The sequence below is a fragment of the Mobula hypostoma genome, chromosome 4 (genome assembly GCF_963921235.1).
Source record: "Mobula hypostoma chromosome 4, sMobHyp1.1, whole genome shotgun sequence".
In the NCBI taxonomy this organism is placed as follows: domain Eukaryota; kingdom Metazoa; phylum Chordata; class Chondrichthyes; order Myliobatiformes; family Myliobatidae; genus Mobula; species Mobula hypostoma.
In genome coordinates this window covers 19839514-19860783 of record NC_086100.1, presented here as the reverse complement: position 1 = coordinate 19860783, position 21270 = coordinate 19839514, and the positions used below count along the sequence as shown (strand labels likewise).

Here is a 21270-nt window from a genome sequence, read left to right as displayed (position 1 = left end):
GCATTGCAAACCTTGTTCAAGGGCAGAAAAATGTGAAAATACAAAACTACAGCCGTGTTTTGATTCTCTGGCAGTAATGTGGGTTGAAGGGACTACTTTAATAAGCAGCTTGCGAGCATTCAGTATGTTTTTTTCCTCTCCTTTGAATCATCTGAACAATTTTACAGACCGACTACGAGTCAGGTCTCCGCCCGAGTACTCTTTTCTATAGATGCCGCCTGGCCTGCAGAGTTCGTCCAGCTTTCTGTGTCTGTTGCTTGGATTTCCAGCATCTACAGATTTTTCCCTTGTCAGTATTTCAATGAATCGCTTTGTATGGCTTGCAGATTTAATAATGTCGTTAACGGATGTCATTTGCATAATAAACACATTGTTGCGTGTTAGATGCACAGTTGAAGGGACTCATAGTATTTGCATATTAAGTTGAATTTATTGCCACTGCGAAACCAAATGCGATTCAGTTGTCTTTCGGTTTTTAATGTCTGACCTTCTTCACCTCAGGAGATTACCTTGCTGCAATCGAAGAGAAGAACAAGATTCTTTCCCTCCGTGTCTACTTAAACTGGAGAAGATGCCAAGCGAAGAGGTCCCCGCGAGTCAGCATCCGAATGGTGGGACATGCGTTGCAAGCCCCGTTTATTGGAGCACCCAAGGATCAAATGGAAATCATAGAAGTGCCCCTTTCGGAGCCCCCCATTTCCATTTGCTGCTGCCCTGTGAAGGGGGATCTAGTGGTTGGGTGTCAAAACAAAGTGGTGCTGTTCCGCTTGAAGGAAAGGATGGTGGACGGTGACAGTCCTGTGTTAGACTTCGAGCGATTCTTGATCGTGCACGTCCATCTGGATTTGCTGGAAGTGGCCTTCTGTCGCGGATGTGTGGCCGTGGTGACGGACCTGGAAGTGCTGGTGCTGAAACTGGAGAACGCCCAACAAGAGGAGGGCAAGAGCCAGCCGGAGAACCCCCCGAAAATGGCGCTGGTCACCCCAGATGAAGGGGGAAACGAGCCTGCAGAAGGTTCGTAGTAAATTAATCAAACTACACACATTATTTTCAACTTGTTATCCCAGCGGTAACAAATGTCCAGTCATGCACACTTTAACTTTGCAGACTCGGGTACATACGAAGCTCAGCTCTAAACATTGAATTAGAAGGGTGCAACCTCAAAATATAAGCTGAAAGTTGTGGCCCGTATTGTGGGAGCAAAACATTTTAAGCTTCCCAATTCAGATAACAGATCAAATTCTTAATGTTCTGTGGGCAAGTGTAAAATATCCCATACTTTTGAAGTTTATTACTCTTATTTACTATTGGTGATAGGTCCTTAGCATAGAACAGAGGGCCTTCGGACCACAGTGTTGTGCTGAACCTGCTAAAAAGCAAATCAGGAACACCCAGACACTAATTCCTCCTACCTACACAGTGTACATATCCCTCCGTCTTCCTTGCATCCATGTGCTTATCTAAACATCTCTTAACAGCCTCTACCACCATACCAGGAAGTCCATACCAGGAAGTGCATTCCAGGCATCCATCACACTCTGAGTAAAATAACTTGCCTCCACACCCCCCTTGAACCTATCCTCTCTAGAACCTATTTCCTCTCACCTCAATGCATGCCTTCTGGTATCAGACGTGAAACAGATGCTCTCCGTCCTCACTATCTATGCCTCTCATAATCTTGTAAACCTCTATCAGATCTCCCCTCAGCTTCTGGTGCTCCAGAGAAAACAACTCAAGTTTATCCAGCCTCTTGTGATAGCATGTGCCCTCTAAACCAGGCAGCATAGTGCTAAACCTCTTCTGCACCTTCTCCAAAGCCCTAACATCCTTCCTACAGTGGAGTGCCCAGAACTGTTTGCAATGCTCCAGATGTGGCCTAACCAGAGTTTAGTAACGTTGCAAGGTAACCTCCTGACTTTTGAACTCAATGCCTCAATCAATAAAAGCAAACATTCCATAAGCCGCCTTAATCACCTTATCAACCTGTGTGGCCACTGTCAAGGAGCTATGAACATGGATCACAAGCTCTCTCGGTTCAGCAACACTGTTAAGGATCGTGCCCTTAACAGTGTACTGTCGCTTTGCATTTGCCCTACCAAGGTGAAGCACCTCACATTTATTTGGGTTAAAAACCATATGCCATTTCTCTGCCCATATGTGCAACTAATCTATGTGCTGCTGTATTCTTTGCCAGTCTTCTACACTATCCACAACTTCACAATCGTGGTATCATCTCCAAATTTACTAACCCTCCCATCTACATTTTCTTCCAGCTCCTTTATATAAATTACAAACAGCGGAGGCCCCCATCACAGATCCCTGTGGAACACCACTAATTACAGACCTCCTGCTTGAATAAATTCCTTCAACAACCACCCTCTGCCTTCCATGCACAAGCTAGTTCTGAATCCACACAGCTAATTCACCCTGGACCATGTACATCTTAATCTTCTGGATTAGCCACCCTTGAGGGTTTTTTGTCATATGCCTTACCATGTAGACAACATCCACTGCCCTACCCTCATCAATCTCTCTCATCACCTTATCAAGTTTGTAAGACACAACTTTCCCTGCACAAAGCCGTGCCGCCTCTCCTTAATTAGGCCATGGGTTTCCAAATGCTCAAATGTCCTAAGAATTTTCTCCAGCAATTTCCCTAAACTGACATGAGACTCACCAGTCTATAATTCCCAGGATTTCCGTTGTTCCTCTCTTAAATAGAAGTATAACATTAGCCACTCACCAGTCCTGTGGGACCTTATCTGGGGCTAGAGAGTGCACAAAGATGCTGGTCAAGGGCCCAGCAATCTCATCTCTTGCCTCTTTCAATAACCTGGGGCAAATCCCATCAGGCCCTGGGGACTTGTCCACATTAATACTTATTTGCAGGCTCAACACTTCCTCCTCCTTGACCTCTAACCACCCTAACATATTTATACACTCAGCACTGATCTGGTCCTCCATCATCTTTTCCTTGGTAAACATTGAAGCAAAGTTCTCACTAAGTACCTCACTCACATATACTGCATCCAAGCAAATACTTCCCCCACCCCTCTCCTTGAGTGGTCCCACCCTCGCCCTTGTTATCTTCTTGTTCTTGATGTATGTATACAATACCTTGGGATTTACCTTAATCTGACTTGCCAAGGACATGTCATGGCCCTTCCAGGCTTGGCTAGTTCCCTTCTTTAGTTATTTTCTGGCTTCTATATACTCGTGTGCATTGTTTGATCCTGCCTTCTAAAGCTTTACATGCTTTTCCTTTTTTTTTTTGTCCTGACTAAATTCATCACCTCTATGGACATCCACAGTTCTCTTACTTTTCCATCCTCGTCCTTCCTTCTAACAGGAATATTGGTTAGCATTAGTTCATGTGAATGATTCCGGGAATGAAAGGGTTATCATAGCAGCAAATGAAGGCTGTGGGTCTGTACCCGATGGAATTTTGTAGAATGGGGGAAGGGGATTTCATTGAAATCTATAGAGCGTTGGAAGGCCTAGATAAATTGGATGTAAAGATGTTTCCTTTGGCGGAGGAATCTTGGACCAGAGAGCACAGCCTTAAAATAGAGGGACCTCCATTTAGAGCCGAGATGAGGAATTTCTTTAGCCAGAGGGTAGCAGATCTGTGGATTTTTTTGCCACAAGTATTTAAGGTGGGGGTTGATAGGTTCTTGATTAGTCAGGGCATGAAAGGTTATGGAGAGAAGGCAGGAGAATGGGGTTAAGGGGGAAATGGATCAGCCGTGAAGAAATGGAGGAGGAGACAAAATGGGCTGAATGGCTTCATTCTCCTCCTATGTCTTGTGGTTATTATCCCATTGCTCCTTGCAACTGGGAGCAAAGTTTTCCTTCTTTGCATCTTTGATGTAGAATTGTTTCTTTATATTAACAAAGCAAATTAACTCAAACTACTCTCAACAATGTTGAGGTGTTAAAATTGACATTCCTGAGAGCCTGGGAAATGAAGGGTGACTAGGTTTTTAATCAAGTCCTGACAAACAGGACTTTTGCAATGGGTGGTCATTCAATATGAACATAATTGATTGCAACTGAGAGGTCTCCTTTTTGTACTTGCCAGAAGAAAATTTTGCCAACACAGTCACGCATCTCAGATGATTAATTAGTAACTTAGTTTTCATTCTTGAAGCATGTACTGAGGCATAGTGGAAAAAATGTTTTGCACGTCATCCATACAGATCACTTGATCAAACAGTACATCGAGGTAGTACAAGGGAAGAGCAATAACAATGCAGAATAAAGTGTCAGAGTTACAGAGAAAGTGCAATGTAGGCAGACGATAAGCTGCAAGACCATGTTGCTGTAGATGATGAGATCAAGAGTCCATCTTGTAGAAATGAACAATATTGTGAACCAAACCCCAGCAAAATACACACTTGGGGAGGTGGTCCAAGTTACAAAGGAAGGGGTGAAGTACTTGTCAAAGTTTATTAACATGTGGACAAGTATGTTAATGCATGGGTGCAATGAAAACTTCATGGCCACAGCATCAGAAGGACGTAGCATCAAACAAGTGGCGTTCAAACTTCAAAGTAAACTTATTATCAAAGTACCTGTATGTCACCATATACAGCCCTGAGATTCATTTTCCTGCGGGCATACTCACAAATCCATAGAATAGTAACTATAACAGGATCAATGAAAGATCAACCAGAGTGTAGAAGACAACAAACTATGCAAATGTAATACCCTGGTTTAAGGCCATGTTTTATTTTATTAATATAGTTATGCTGTTGGGTATTTTTTTCAAAGGTTTCAAAGGTACATTTAATGTCAGAGAAATGTATACAATATACATCCTGAAATGCTTTTCCTTCGCATCCATCGACGAAAACAGAGGAGTGCCCCAAAGAATGAACGACAGTTAAATGTTAAACCCCGAAGTCCCCCCCACCAGCAAAAAAAAGTGTCGGCACCCGTCACCGAGCACTCAAGCGTGCAGCAAAAGCAACAGTAAAGACACAGACTTGCAGTACTGCAAAGTCTACACTGTTCACCCAGCATTTGACATACCACAGGATCTCTCTCTCTCCCGAATAAAGGAGAAAGAGGTGTCTCCATTTCACAGCAAGAGGGGGAGACATAATGAACAACTCACTGGTCTACAATGTTAAAAACTCGATGGCATCACTTTTTTCAAGCTCTGTGCCCAAAGATCCCAGGTCTCTGGGCACACAGCCAAAGATGTTCCAGCTCTCACGATACACCCGTCTGGGACACCGACCTTCGATCTGCCTGTCTCCAGAGCCCTGAGATCCTAAGCCTGTAAGGCCGAGCCGGACTCTTAGGCCGAGCCCTTTGCGTACCAAACAACGGCCAGTTGTGAAACCCCGAGAGTGCGTCCCATTCCCATAAAAAAACTGTAGTCAGCGTGTAACTCCAGGTCAGGGTCTTCAAAAGAACCCTGAAAGGGGAAAATAGAAATATTAAAAATGGAAATGCGTTGTTTCCAAAGATGCAAGCAAAGGAGTTGCCATTTAGCGCCATCGTCACTTTGCTCTGCCTCCAAATTTATTCTCTCAAAATGCAATGTGTTCCATTAGTTACATTATACAATAGAGTATTTCTTTTTTTTTGCTGTTTAAAATATTCAGTTGATTAAGTTAAGCATGTTGAATTAGCCCATAAGATTTTGTGTTGCTGCCTTGTTTGGAGAGAGTGAGGGAAAAGAATGGGGGAGCCATTTTCTAGAGAGCGCGGGATCAAAGAAGGAGAAAGGAAGTGGACAACGAACATCGAGAAGGACATAGTGAAACACTCACAGACACTGTCCTTCCAAATTGGAAAATCCCCATGCAGACAAAGGTCTCACAGAGAATGTACAGATAACTTTCAGTTAGCTAATTAGAACACGACGTAGTGGAAGGTCCGATGTTTTGTTTTCCTTGGATGTTGAGTAAATACTTATTTCCTGGGACAGACTCATCAGCGCAAAACCATTTCTGTACCATGAATAAACGAAGTGAAGTAAACTGAATTGATTATGCAACAATGAGCTCCAACGATCACATGCACAATATAGGGTATTATTTATATATATGATGGTCCTTTTCTTTATTTTGTATTATATTTATTATAGTTAAAATTTTTGTTAATAGATTTTCAATCTAAGTTTATACTGGTGTGAGCTAAATTGTTTTCTGACAAACAATGCATTTGCATGGGCGTGTCAGTGTTCATACAGTAACTGCCTTTGTTTTCCCTTTAAAGGAACATTCGAACTTTCATGTTTGTGTTTACCTCAATCATATTTACCATTGACGTGATTGTTTACCGGAAATTACCTTTACATTGTTATTCCCATGCATTGTTGAGTATTGTTGCTGTCAGGTTGAATTCACAGTAATAGTTAACTCATTTCGAGCCTACAGTGAGAGGGTTACACAAATATAAATAGCAATAAATAATGAGAACAAGATAGAGTCCTGAAAGTGAGATCATTGGTTGTGGGAACATCTGAATGGATGGGCAAGTGAGTGTAGTTATCGCCTACTGTTCAAGAGCCTGATGGTTGAGGGGTAGTAACCGTTCTTGAACCTGGTGGTGCGAATCCTGAAGCACCTGTACCTTCTACCTGATGGCAGCGGTGAGAAAGGAACATGTCCTGGATGGTGTGGATCTCAAGAAAAACATAAATTTAACACACATTTGGATAGTATGGCATGACAAAAAGTATCAGCCTTCTCCCTTGTTCACCCAGACATGGTGCAAGTGAGCTTCTGGGGTGCAGAACTCCATTAGAAAAGTTTGTACAAATATACATTGCTGGGGGGGGGGGGTTCTTTAGTGTGTGGAAGATACTACTTTAAGAATTGTCTGGATCAACTATTACAAAATTTACTCAAAACTTTTAATTATGTGGTAGTAGCAGAGTTAGTACTTCTCTCTTTCCCTCAGATGGGCATAATAGCCTAAAACAACATTTGAAGAGCAGGGGACTTGTCATTTGTGTTCTGACCTGTGTTCATTAGAGAATGGTTGGAGCACTGTGTGATGGTCAGATTGTTTTTCTGCTCCCCATGTTGCAACAGTGTCTTTAAAAGTAGTTCTTTGTTATAATGTGTCATTAAAAACTTTGGATTAAAATTTCAAAAGTGAGACACTTTGTTTTTATGGCTTTATGCTAATGAAAATCACTTGTGCTTGGTGGCCAAGACAATTGCGTTAATTCTGTGTCAAATTCCACCACTTGACATTTAACTGATAATGAATCCAATCGTGAATCATGCTTTCAGTTATATTTAAGGCCCAATCTAAATTGCAGTATCAGTTCATTACTGCAATAAGCCAGATTTGATAACCCACTGCCTGCTCTTGAGATCTGTCTTGGCTCACTATCTACCCACCCATTTTTTTTTCAGACCCCATGCTCACTGGTTTCTGTAACAACCCGTCTGAAGTATTGAGTTCAGGAGTTGTGATGTTGCGTTGAGTACAGAAGTTGGGACGTTATGTTGAAGTTGGTGAGGCCAAATTTGGAGTATTGTGTGCAGTTCTGGTCGTCTACCAACTGGAACAATATCAATAAGATTGAAAGAATGCAGAGAAAATTTACAAGGATGTTGCTGGGACTTAAGGCCCTGAGTTATAGGGAAAGGTTAGATAAGTTAGGATTTATATCCCTGGAACATAGAAGAATAAGGGGAGATTTGATGGAAGCATATAGACTTGAGTGGTATAGATCGGATAACTGAAGCTTGCTTTTTCCACTGAGATTAGAGTTTGGGGTCATGGGTTAAGGGTGAAAGGTGAAATGTTTAAGGAGAACATGATGGGGTGCTTCACTCTGAAGGTGTGTAATGAGCTGACTGCTGAAGTGGTGGATGCGGATTTGATTTCAACATTTAGGAGAAATTTGGATAAGTACAGGGATGGGAGAGATCTAGAGGGCTACGGTCCAGGTGCAGGTCAATGGGATAGGCAGGATAATTAGGCATGGACTAGAAGGGCCGAAGGGCCTGTTTCTGTGTGTGTAGTGCTTTGTGACTCCAATCAGACTAAAACAACTGCATTCTCAGATTGGATCCGTGAATTGTTTAAATATCATTAGAAAGTATGAAAGACTTATGCAATTTATTTATTCCCCAGAAGAGCATACACCTAAATTTTGCAAGTACAGTCTAGCAACAATGAAACATTATTTCTCTGCAGTTTTTTGTTTTGTCAACCCCTCAAGTGTAATTTATTTTTTTTGCTTGGAGCTCCCTGCAGTTTATACAGGCCCTTGCCGATGACTCAGTTTTTTTGCACCAGATGCTTGTGGAACTTTGTGGTTCTCTGTTCAACTTCCCCCCAGGGCATTGTCTGGGGAATTGGGTCTTGTTCTGAACTGTGTCTGTCACTGGGCACTCAGAACTATTGTGCTTTTAATACACTGTCATTGCTGTAATTGGTACTTCATTGTCCCCCACCCCCACCCAACTGCTCTCAGAGACTTCAGCCTTGATTCTCAACAACTGAGCACCTTCCGCCATAACACACCTGTTTGCCTATCTTCCAGTAATTTCCTCCTCCCTCTTTCACCATTCTCATTCTACTTTCTCCCCCTTCACCTTATTTCCTTATCACCTCACTCTGGTGTTCCTCCCCCATTCATTTCTTCAACTCTCTCAACAGATTCCCCCTTCTCAAACCCTTTCACCTATCGGCTGTTTACTTTGTGTCTCTCGCTGTCTCACCTGCCACCTTGTACTACTTCCTCCCCTCCCCTGACCTTCCTGCTCTAACTTCTTCTTTTAGAGCCCTGATGAAGGGTCTCAGCCCGAAACATCGACTGTTACACTTTTCCACAGATGCCGCATAGCCTGCTGAATTCCTCCAGCGTGTGTGTGTGTGTGTGTGTGTTGTTGGCCTATCTTCCACGATATTTTTGTACATTTGACAATAGCTCAGCACATAAGTTACACTTATAAAGACCAATTCAGGAATGCCCGCCAACTTGATCTTCAGTATTATTAAATTTTGCAGTCGGGGTCCTGTGGCTGGAAATGTTAGAATGTGTGCCCCAACTTGTAACTTCTCTATCCCTTTGTCAATGACTTTCTTGACTTGCAGTTAATGAAACACATCATATAACCATATAACAATTACAGCACGGAAACAGGCCATCTCGGCCCTTCTAGTCCATGCCGAACTCTTACAGTCCCACCGACCTGCACTCAGCCCATAACCCTCCATTCCTTTCCTGTCCATATACCTATCCAATTTAACACTAAACGACAACATAGAACCTGCCTCAGCCTAAATCCACATCTCTCTCGTAAAGGCAAGAACAAGGTGGTGAAGAAGAAGATGTTGAGCACACTGGCCTTCATTAGTCTGGGTACTGAGTACAGGAGATGGGACGTTGCAGTTGTGAAGGACAATAGTGAAGTTATACCTGGATTGTCATGAAAAGATTTGGCCACTGTGTGATAGGAATGATGTCATTAAGCAGGAAGGAGTGCAAAGAAGATTCACAAGATGTTGCCAGGATCGGGTCTGAGTTTTAGGGAGAGGTTGGGCAGGCTGGGTAGGACTTTATACCCTGGAGAGCAGGAGACTGAGGAGTGACCTTGGAGGTGTATAACATCAAAAGGGGTATAGATAGGAAAAATGCACACAGTCATTTTCCCCAGAGTGAGGGAATTCCAAACAAAAACCTAGAAAGCATAGGTTCAAGGTGTTGCGGGGTGGGGGGGAGGAGGTTAAAAGGACCTGAGAGGAAACTTCTTTACACAGAGTGTGGTGTATACATGGAACAAGTTGCCAGAGAAAGTGGTCAAAGCAAGTACAAGAACAATGTTTAAAACACACTTGGACAGGTGCATAGATAGGGAATGTCTAAAGCAAGGATTCCTAACCCGGGGTCCATGAACCCCTTCTTAATGGTATTGGTCCATGGCATAAAAAAGGTCGGGACAGGTCGGCTGGTGGCATAGTGAGATCAGCGCCAGGCTCGAGAACGGAGGTTCCCGAGTTCGATCCAGTGACAGACCGCTCCTGAGCGCGCTCTCCATCCGTGCCGGGTTGATGTCGAGCTCACAGCTCGACCTCGTAAAAAAAACACTGCCACCTCCAGTTTAAATTCCCACGCGGAATATTGTGGAGGATCAAATACCCAAACCCATACCAAAACTGCTGATTTAGAGGGGTGTAAGCTAAATGCAGGCACATAGCACAAACTTTGGTCAGCATTCTGGTTCAGCCAAAGGGCCTGTTCTTTGAGCTGTATTGAGCTAACTGTATAACAATGGGCAGGACCATTATTATTAGAAAGCATCATCTGCTGTTGGTTTAGAGCTTCTGTAAGTGCTATGTTGTCAGGCACTTTTGTTTAGAGTGTAGCATTGACACAGAACATTAGAGAGATGGAAGCATTATATGCAGAGTGTCTCTGGCGCAAGCTTTGCTAACCAATCTTTGGCTTTGTGCGTTTCTTTCAGAAGCACCTCTGAGCCAAGAGCAGGATGATTTTGTCCTCTTCCAAGGCTCTTTGGAACTGCTTGGTGAAGATGCTTCAGGATCGGGAGTGTCGATCAGTTTGGAATGGACCGGTGTGGAGGCTTTGAACGCTGAGCTGCAGGATAGTTTACATCTCCGGCAAGTTCTCTACCGGTAAGGCGGGGTTGATCTTGTGATCTGCTGACTTGTGTGGAGGGTTTGTTTTGTTTCCTTGTCCAATGGTCCATATTCAAGATGGTTTTTTGTCATCATTCAGTACGTGAGTGCAAAGAAGAATGAAGTGAAGCAGCAGAAAGAACACACACAATAAGCATAAAGAACACAACAAAACTAAATATTAATATAAAAACAATCCTTAAGAACACATTGTACAAGTAAGCACTATATACAAAGACTGATTGTATGTATGTAAAGCAATGCTAGGGATGTGTATGTAGTGTTGGTGGTTGGGTGGGTTAATGGGTGAGGGTGTTGATCAGCCTGACGGCTCGGCAAAAGTAACTGTTTTTGATTCTCGAGATCCTGGCCTGGACACTGTGTAGCCTCCTCTCTAAAAAGAGTGGGTCAAACAGTCCATTGGCAGAGACTTCTACACTGGGAGGATTCCACAGCGATTCACCTCAGTATTGCCTGCCCCCCCCCCCAGGTTTTATTAATCTCATCATGATGTTGCCGTCCTCTGTTTTTGCAACCCCTTGTGGCCCTGTGAAATATCTACACACTTGCGTAATTGTGATCAGTTTACAGTTAGTGCCTGTGTTGTCAGCTCGGTCGTAGTTTTGCAATTTTCTTCCTCGACTTATTTTTCTTCCCCTTCACTTGTTTTGATCTCGTTCTCTCGGTCTCGCTCTCATTCTCCATTGTGGAGCTTCGCAATTTTTTTCCTCAAATACTAAAAATACTAGGCAAAGTGACAGAATGATTGCTGTTATAATGAGCCTGCTACCTGGGGAGAGGTTAGGTTGACTAAGTTTGTTAACTTTCTAGAAAGAAAGCCATTCATGCAATTTTCTGTTATGCAAATACTTGTCAAAATTGGCAAAGTTTGTTTGTTTTGCACTTTTATGTTCATTCAGTTATTTTTTCCCTCATGCGAATTCCATAAGGGAATTTTCATTTCGTACCTCAAACAGTTTTTGGGAGTAACTTTGACTGAACTGTTGTATCATTGGGTTGGGGGCAGGTGCATTGTATTCTGATTGGTTGAGATGTGTTGGATACGGGAAGAATGTTCCCTTTGGCAGGGATCTCACATGAGGGGTCAGTGTCTCACAGGATAGGCGATTCAGTACTGGGAGGAAGAGGAATTTTTTTTCACGCAGAAGTTGATGAACATTGAACAGTACAGCACAGGAACAGACCTCTCCGCTCACAGTGTTGTGCTGAATGAAATAGTACAGTTGGGCATTTGATTACTAATTTAATCCTTTCTGCCTACACAATGTCCACATCCCTTTTTTTTTTCTCATATTCATGTGCCTAGCTAAACATCCCTTAAAAGTCCCCAAAGTATCTGCCTCTACCACTGACCCAGACACCCACCACTCTGTCTTTTCAAAAAAAAAACTTGCCTCTCACATCTCCTTTATAATTACCCTCTCTCACCTTAAGTTCATGCCCTCTGGTATTAGACATTTCAACCCTGGGAAAAAGATACTGTCTGTCCACTCTATCTATGCCTCTCATGAACTATTAAACCTCCACCCAATCTCACCTCGGCCGCCACTGCTCCAGAAAAGAAACAAACCAAGCTTGTCTGAACTTTCATTATAGCACATGGCCTTTAATCCAGGCAGCATCCTGGTAAACCTTTGCTGCATCCTCCACAAAACTATCCTATAATGGGGAGATCAGAAATGTATGCAATACTCCTAACAAGAGATTTATAAAGCTGCAGCATAAATTCCTGAATTTTGAACTCATGCCTCGACTAATAAAGGTAGTATGCCATAAGCCGCCTTAACCACCCTATCAATCTGTGTAGCCACTTTCAGGAAGCTATGAACTTGAACCCTGAGATCCCTCTGCTCATAAACACTGTTAAGGGTCTTGCCCTTAACAGTGTACTGTCTCTTAATATTTGACCTACCAAGGTGCAACATTTCACATTTGGCCGGGTTAAACTCCATCTGACATATATCCCGCTGTATTATTTGCCAGTTATCAATGCTATTCACAACAACCTCTTCCCACCCTGCCACATGCATCTCATAACTACCTCAACTATACCTCTCCCCACCCCGCCACATGCAAACATGCCATTCCCTATTCCCAGTTCCTCCGTTTCTGCCGCATCTGCTCCGAGGATGAGGTTTTCCATTCTAGGACATCTCACATGTCCTCTTTCTTTAAGGATCGTGGTTTCCCTTCTGCTATCATCAATGATGCCCTCACCCGCATCTCCTCCATTTCCTGCACTTTGGCCCTCACCCCATCCTCCCGCCACCACAACAGGGACAGAGTTCCCCTTGTCCTCACCTACCACCCCACTAGCCTCCGGATCCCACACATTATCCTCCGCAACTTCCGCCACCTTCAACAGGACCCCACCACTAAGCACATCTTTCCCTCTCCACCCTCCGCAGGGATCGGTCCCTCCTCGACTCCCTGGTCCACACGCCCCTCCCCACGGATCTCCCACCTGGCACATATCCCTGTAAGCACAAGTGCTACACCTGTCCCTACACCTCCTCTCTTGCCACCATTCAGGGCCCCAGACAGTACTTCCAAGTGAGGCAACACTTCACTTGTGAGTCTGTTGGGGTCATCTATAGCATCCGGTGCTCCCGGTGCGGCCTCCTCTACATCGGTGAAACCCGACGCAGATTGGGGGACCGCTTCGTCGAGCACCTCCGCTCCGTCCGCCAAAACAGACAGGATCTCCCAGTAGCCACCCACTTCAACTCTGCTTCCCAGTCCCATTCAGATATGTCCATACATGGCCTCCTCTACTGCCATGATGAGGCTAAACTCAGGTTGGAGGAGCAACACCTCATATACCATCTAGGTAGTCTCCAGTCCCTTGGTATGAACATAGAATTCTCCAACTTCTGGTAATTCCCTCCCCCTCCCTTCCCCTATCCCTATGTCACTCTGCCCCCTCCCCCTGCTGCCCATCACCTCCCTCATGGTTCCACCTCCTTCTACTACCCATTGTGTTTTCCCCTATTCTTTCTTCACCTTCCCCGCCTATCACCTCCCTGCCTCCCCTCCCCCACCCCTTTATCTTTCCCCTTCCTGGTTTTTCACCTGGAACTGGCCAGCTTTCTCCTTCCCACCCTCCACCCACCTTCTTTATAGGGCCTCTGCTCCTTCCCTCTTCAGTCCTGACGAAGGGTTCCAGCCCGAAACGTCGACCGATCTTTTCCACAGATGCTGCCCGACCTGCTGAGTTCCTCCAGCGTGTTGTGAGTGTTGCTCACAACAACCTCAATTTTTTTCTATCATTTGCAAACTTACTAACCCACTCACCTACACTTTCTACAAGGTTGTTTGCTGTGTGTACATCACCAGCAGAGGTGCCAGCACAGATCCCTGCTGAACACCACTAATCACAGAACTCCAGCTAGAATAAGTCCCTTTGATCACCACCATCTGTCTTCTATCGCAAGCCATTTCTGAATCCAAATGGCCAAATCGCCATTGATCACATGCATCTTAATTTTCAGGATGAGCCTCCCATGAGGGACCTTGTAAAATGCCATAGTAAAATCCATGCAGACAGCTCTACCTTCATCGATCACCCTTACCACCTTGTCCAAAAACTCAGTTAAGTTAATAAGATATGACTTGCACTCCACAAAGCCATGCTGGCTCGACTTAATTGGGCCATAGCCTTCCAAATGCTAATAAATCCTTTCTGTAAGAATTCTCTCCAGTAAATTCCCTAGCGCCGATATGCGATTTACTGGTCTATAGTTTCCAGGATTATCCCTGGCTATCCCCCTTTAAACAATGGAACAACATTAGATACTCGCCAGCCCTCTGAGACCATCCCTGTGGCTAGAGAGCAATCAAGGCCCCAGCAATTTCTGGACTTGCCTTTTTCAGTAGCCTGGAGTATATCCCATCGTGCCCTGGGTACTTATCCACCTTAGTGACCTTTAAGGGACCCAACACTGTTTCCTCCTTTACTTCGAAATTGCCTAGTTTATTAATAATTTTGGCACTGATTTCCCTGACTTCCTTCTTGGTAAATAATGATGTGAAGTACTCATTAAGGACCTCACTTAAATTTTTCGCATCCAAGCAAACATTTCCACACCCCCCACCCCCCCCAACCCTGAGTGGTCCCACCCTCTGCCTAATTATGTCTGTATGGAATGCCTTGGGATTCTCCTTAATTCTACTTGCCAAGGACTTTTCACGGCCCCTCCTGGCTTTCCTAATTCACTTCTTGATTTCTTTTATAGCTTTTTTTATAATCCTGTGGAATTCATAATCTCAGAGGCCTGTCCAAGTTGAGTCAATAAATATATTTAAGCAGATGAGTAAATATCCAGATGCAATCAAGGGGGGGTTACGGGGAGTGCAACAAATCAGACGTTGGAGGAACTCAGCTGATCAGGCAGCATCTGTTGAAGGGACTTTCGACGGGCCATATTCCAGGTGGGAAGCCTTCAGTTGGACCAATAGATCAGGGGTCCCCAACCTCTTTTGCATCGCGGACCAGTTTAATATTGATAGTATTCTTGAGGACCGGCTGACTGGGGGGGGGCGGGGTGTTCAGGTAGGGTTAAACTCACCTCAACATGTCTTTTACAGTTAGGGTTGCCAACTTTCTCACTCCCAAATAAGGGACAAAAGTGTCAGTCAAATCCCAGGACACTTGTGTTTACCCCAGGAAAGACTACTATGACCATGAAGCCTTGTGCGGGCACCTGTGTGTGCATGCGTGACGTGCACATATGTGATGTGCGCATACGCGTACGTACCAATTTTTTTTCCCCACAAATCGGTTTTGGCTTAATCTTCCTGACTATACTGTACATACATTATTTCTACTTTATATAGACTGTGTATTTATCATATCATTCCTGCTTTTACTATATGTTAGTGTTATTTTATGTGTTCTTTGGTATGATTTGGTAGGTTATTTTTTGGGTCTGGGAACGCTCAAAAATTTTTCCCATATAAATTAATGGTAATTGCTTCTTCACTTTACGCCATTTCGGCACGAACGGTTTCATAGGAATGCTCTACCTTAGCGGGGGAAATAAGGGACAAGGGCGGTCCCGTATGGGATAAACCAATTTAGCCCAATATACGGGATGTCCCGGCAAATACGGGACAGTTGGCAGCCCTATGTCAAGTTGAACAGTGCGTGACAGGGAATGAGGAAAGGTACAGCTGACTCATATCGGTTCCTCGTGGCCCAGTAGCACATGCTTTGCGGCCCGGTGGTTGGGGACCGCTGCAATAGATAGATGGGAGATGGCCAGTATAAAGTGGTGTGATAAGTGGATCCAGGTGAGGAGGGTAAATAGGGAGGAGGTTGAGTGGCAATAGTGATGAGGTTGGAAGGTGATAATTGGAGGCAACTAAAGGCTGCAGATTATGGAAAATCTGATGGGGAAGGAAGATTGAGCATGGGATTAGATAAAGGAAGGTGCGGTGGGAAGAAGGGAGCCAGTGGAAAGAGAAGGGAGAAAGTAAAAGCAGGAATCTGGTGTTGAGATAAAGGATAAGCCATGATAGGTTCAAAGGGCTGGTGGACCTACTGTTGTTCCTGTTTTCTGACCGACGGGTATTAGGTTTACCATTAGCTGTGGTAAGTGCTGTGTGGTTTTAAATTAACTATTCAGATTTTAAATTGATTGTTTCAAACCGTGAATCTACTTTACCTGACAAGTAGTTTTTCTTGACTTAAATAAATCCTAATGCTGGTCCAAATGGACAATTCTTCCTCGCCACGTTGCTGCAAATTGAAACAGTCAACGGTCCGAATGGCCTAATTTCTGCTCATGTATCTGATGGTTAATTGTCTGATGTACTGAAAGAGAACAGTATGAAGTTTTGTTTAAATTACTGCTGGGTGGCCGGTTCACCCATTCCCTTGAGATTAAGACAGAACTAAGACCAGAAAACAAAGGATTAGAGTTGGGCCTTTCAGCCCATTGAGTCTGCTCTGCTATTCCATTATAGCTGATTTATTATCCCTCTCAACCCCATTCTCCTCCCTTCCCCCCTTAACCTTTGACGCCCTTACTAATCAAGAGCCTGTCAAGTTCTTTTAAGTACACCCAATGACTTGGCTTCCATAGCCTCTGTGGCAATGAATCCCACCTTTGGCTAAAGAAATTCCTTCTCACCTCTGATCTAAGGAAAAGTCCTTTTATTCTGAGGCTGTGCTCCCAAGTATAGGAAACATCCTCTCCTCGTTTATTAATCAAGGTCTTTCAGTATTCGATAGTTTTGAGTGAGATTTCACCTCCCCCCCCGCCCCATTCCAAACTCAAGCAAGAACAGGCCCAGAGTCATCAAACACTCCTCGTGCATCAATCTTTCCATTCCCAGATTATTCTCATGAACTCAAAGGTCATTATTGTTCAGTTTCGGTGTATTGCGTCCAGGAGCAGTGGGACACGGGTTTAGATTTTGGGGTCAGTGATTACCCAATTATGATCTTCAGTCTGAAATAAGAACCTCACTACAGAGAGTTGCTGGGTCTTTGTTAACTATAATAGGTTTTTGGTAATCCCCTCCAGTACATCTGGTTCCCCTTCTGTTGACTATGGATGGTACCACTAAAGGGAAGCTGAAGGAAATGATCCACTGGGTGATACCACACTCACGATGCTGACATCACTGTTGTTGTCTCTTATCCAATTATACAGGAACTAGTTGGAATCACTTTGAGTCATCCCCTTGCCAAAAGTGAACAGTGTTCTGTGCTCAAACCCAACACAAAAATCTACCTCCTATCATTAGCAAGTGTTTGTATAGAGTAAATGAGGGGGAATATTTCCCCTTGCAAAAGGGGTCACAACCAGGGGAATGGAAATGGTGGGGGGGATGAAGATGGCTATCATGCAAAGGTTGTTTTATTCTGGAACTGATAATGGAAACTGATTCAATGATGATGTTTGTATATCTTAAAACGGGAACACCGCACGGCTTCTGTGCTGCATGCTCTTATGAATTGTGCTTTTGTTTGTTTAATTCTCTTTTTCCCAAATGCTCCCATTCAAATCTCACTAATTCACTTCATTCCAGTTTAAAGCTTAATTAAATCATTCAGTTGTATGCCACTCACAGCCAAAACAGGTTGTGTTGATTTGCTCTCCAATCTTGGCAATCCATTTGCCAACGTCTTGTCACTGTACAAGCAGACATCATCAGTGCACTGTTCAACTGAGTGACCTCGGAATGCTTGGCCTTTATATACCTCTCAATCAGTTGATTGGTGGTCATTACAGAAACTCAATTCTCACCAGTTCAATTGTCAACAACTTAACCTAACCAGCAACCACCCAAGCTTCTCATTTTCTGACTTATCTCCAACAGCCAAAACAACAAACCTTTCAGCAAACCACGATGCCACAGTTGCATTACACAGTTCTGATTCTTGTTATGTTGAATGTTTAACAATTGAAAGATCAATTTTAATTTGATTTTTTTCCCCCTTATTCCAAGGCGTTTTGCACCAGATTTATCCCATATTTACTTGGATGAGAAAACATCACTGCACTCCTTACAGCTGCTCCCAATATTTTCTGCAGGTACTGTAACATAGAATGCATCGTAGGTTACGTGGTCGGCACAACACTGTGGGCCGAAGGGCCTGTAATGTGTGGAAATTTCTACGTTCTATGTATGTTCATTGTGTGGTGTTTGCTTTCCTGCAGGAGCCTAGTTTTATGCAGAACTTTCAGCCTCAAATCTACACTCAGAAGGGATGGGGTTTGAGAGGTGGTTTAGGGTAACGAGTGAATCCACAGCCTTTTGACTCTGGTGGACATTTCTGTGAATCGAGTTGTGTGCGGTCCTGTCAGATGGGGAAGGAAAAGAAGGAAGTCTTGAAGCTGACTACTTTGCTCATTGCTCGGTGCAAATTCACAGCACAAGTCAAGCAGAACCAGAAGGGTCTCTTTGCAAAAGAATCCATAATCAACCAGACAGAGCACTTCACCTTTTGACACGTGTTTCTTAGTAATTTTGGCCATCTCCTTTAGATTTATGATCTTATAATGTCTAGCTTCCTCCCAGATTGTGCTTCCCCTTCCAGCTACTGCAGGTGAGTCCGTGTGCATACATTTCTCTCAATCACTCCCTACACAAGCGGCACAGTAGTGTAGTGGTTAGCGCTACGCTTTACAGTACCAGCGATCCAGGTTCAATTCCCACCACTGCCTTTAAAGAATTAATACAGTCTTCCCTTGACGGTGTAGGTCTCCTCCCACAGTCCAAAGACATACCAGTTGGTAGGTTAATTGGTCATTGTAAATTGCCCCATGATTAGGCTATGATTAAATTGGGGTGGCTGGGTGGTGCGGCTCGACAGGGCCAAAAGGGCCTACTCTTTGCTGTATCTCAATAAATAAACCCCCTGCCCCTTCCAAGACAATTAATCCCCCACGCAATTCCAACTTCTTGAAGACAATTGCACCCTACCTTCCACTTAATGGGCTCGGACTCATCTGACAGACTCGATTCAGCCAACAAGGTATGGGCAAAGCCAAGAAACGAAGTCTAGTTAGAAGCTGGTTTTAAAGGAGAGGGAAAGCAGAATGATGTAAAACAAATCAGATGATGTTTAAACACAAGTAGTGTGATTGAAGGTTGCAAATATTAACCAAATCATCACAACAGAGTAAATGAGAAACAGGAGAAATAGAAAACCAGAAATGGATCTACAAAAAAAAAGAAGGCACAAAGGAATTTGGGCTTCATAATCAAAGAGGTACAAGGGTGGAAATGGCTAGTATATTTCCTGGCTAGTTACAAAGTGGATGGAGCAACGTATAGAGGGATGTCAGAGGTAAGTTTTTTTTTAACAAGAGGAGTGGTGGGTGCGTGGAATGCCCCACCAGGGGTGGTGGTTGAGGCAGGCGCATTAGGAGCATTTAGGAAATTCTTAGGTGGGTACATGAATGAAAGAAAAATGGAAGGCCATGTCGAGGGAAGAGTGTGGTAGATCGTGGTGTAGATTGAAAGGTCAGTACAGCATCGTGGGCCGATGGGCCTATACGCTGCTGTTATTTTCCATGGTCTACGTTTATGAGCAAATGCAGAAAGGTTGAAGATGCAAAGTGCTAATAATTTGCAATCAAACTGCTAATGTGCTGGAACAAAGGTGTTAAAATTGAAGCCTATTTCTGATGGAATGGAAGGGAAGGTTATGTCGCATCCGGAGTTTCTCCTGTCAGTGGACGATTTCCCTCTACGCCTCTCTGACGTAGTGGGGAACCGCGTACGAGGCAAGTTACAGCAGTGGTTTGCCATTGCCTTCTGCCGGGTGAGTTTCCAAAGAGATCACCAGCTTGTAACCCAGCACGGATGGAAAACGTGCAGGGGAGCCGGCTGGAGTTGGATTTGAACTCCGGACCTTTTGTCCCGAAGTCTGGTGCTGATACCTCTACGCTACCGTTTCTGATGAGTTCAGTTTTATTACATAAATTTAGGGATTAACACTGATTATATGAAGTTTGTAGATTTAATAACTAAGCAATGATAGGGTAGTAACTAATTTGATCATATAATTTTGCATGCATCATCTGGATACCCTTATATATGAGGGGGAAAATGAACTCAAGTTAACAGGACAGATATGCAACAAAGACAGTGTCTTGTGCAGAAGGGAAACCAAGACCTCTCTACTTTACCATGTCCCAATGATTGATATTTTTGGTCTGAAAGATGCTTTTAAATGTTTGGCAACCATCTGCTGTGATAAGCAAAGCTGTTGGCCATCTAATTTTCAATAAGAAGACTATTTAATACATTTTTCCATATCAGTGTGTAATATATCACTGCCTTCTGGGGTGTGTGTCTGTCTGCGTATGGGTTTGGAGAAGGGCAATTGTCTGCTGAAATCCAGGTGGCTCTGGCTGTGACTACTCAAGGCCAACTGACTATTGTTTTCTGCTTTGGTCTAGGAGACTTGGAACCAAACGGTTCTCCGGGGAGGAAGGAGAGGCAAATGCTCAGCCTGTTCTGTTTCTTTTCGTTGCCGCACACAGGCTACCTGTACTCTGTTGGCAATATGGTGCAGGAGCTCTCCACCTACAGTTACCCAGAGAAGGCGAAGCAAGCAATGCTGAGTTCCCAGCTCTTGCATGTCATCACCAGGTATGATGAGGACCATTCTGGCATCTGAGCTCAAGGATGTGGCCCTGCACTGTGCTTTGTATGTTTTGAGGTGCAATGATATATGGAGAGACTTGCTTTCACGAAACACCTCCTGCATCCCTTTTGAGACATCTCGAAGAGTCCTTTTTAAGTATAGCCATGTGATGTAGAAAATAGGATGGGAAATAGAGGTAGAGCAGGCATTCCCAACCTCGGGTCCACGGACCCCTCGGTTAATGGTAAGGCTCCGTGACCAAAAAAAACATTAGGAACTCCTAAGGTAGAAAAGCCTGATAGATTTCAGTCTTACGACAAGGTAAACTGTTTTGATGTTGATTTGAGGTGCCTGTATGGTACTGGATGCTGTGATAAATCTCTCCCATGCTCTTCCTTGGATACTTTACCTGACGGTGCTGAGAAGTTGAAGTGAATGTATTTAAATCTTACATCTGTACCAGGTGAGATCTTCGGTGATGTGTATACTGAGGAACTTGAAACTACTCACCCTCTCAACTG

General features: G+C 43.9%; 2 protein-coding genes across 6 annotated transcripts in view; one reads left to right on the top strand and one right to left on the bottom strand.

Moving 5' to 3' along the window:
• LOC134345161 (transmembrane protein 145-like) overlaps positions 1-19324 on the bottom strand; it is an 81810-nt gene extending 62486 nt beyond the window's left edge. Inside the window, exons 1-2 of the mRNA XM_063045381.1 lie at positions 19078-19324; positions 16308-16456 (exon numbers count right to left, since the gene is read on the bottom strand). The gene's annotated coding sequence lies outside the window, so the exon portion shown is untranslated. The remainder of the gene's footprint in view (positions 1-16307; positions 16457-19077) is intronic.
• The window catches only part of hps3 (HPS3 biogenesis of lysosomal organelles complex 2 subunit 1), a 77156-nt gene that overhangs the window by 1829 nt on the left and 54057 nt on the right, over positions 1-21270 (top strand). For 4 of the 5 annotated variants that reach the window (XM_063045378.1, XM_063045376.1, XM_063045375.1 and 1 more), the window contains exons 3-6: positions 502-1014; positions 10446-10617; positions 18100-18185; positions 20562-20754. In XM_063045378.1, coding sequence (XP_062901448.1) covers positions 502-1014; positions 10446-10617; positions 18100-18185; positions 20562-20754 — 964 coding nt within the window. The remainder of the gene's footprint in view (positions 1-501; positions 1015-10445; positions 10618-18099; positions 18186-20561; positions 20755-21270) is intronic. The other variant, XM_063045377.1, reaches the window with a different exon arrangement.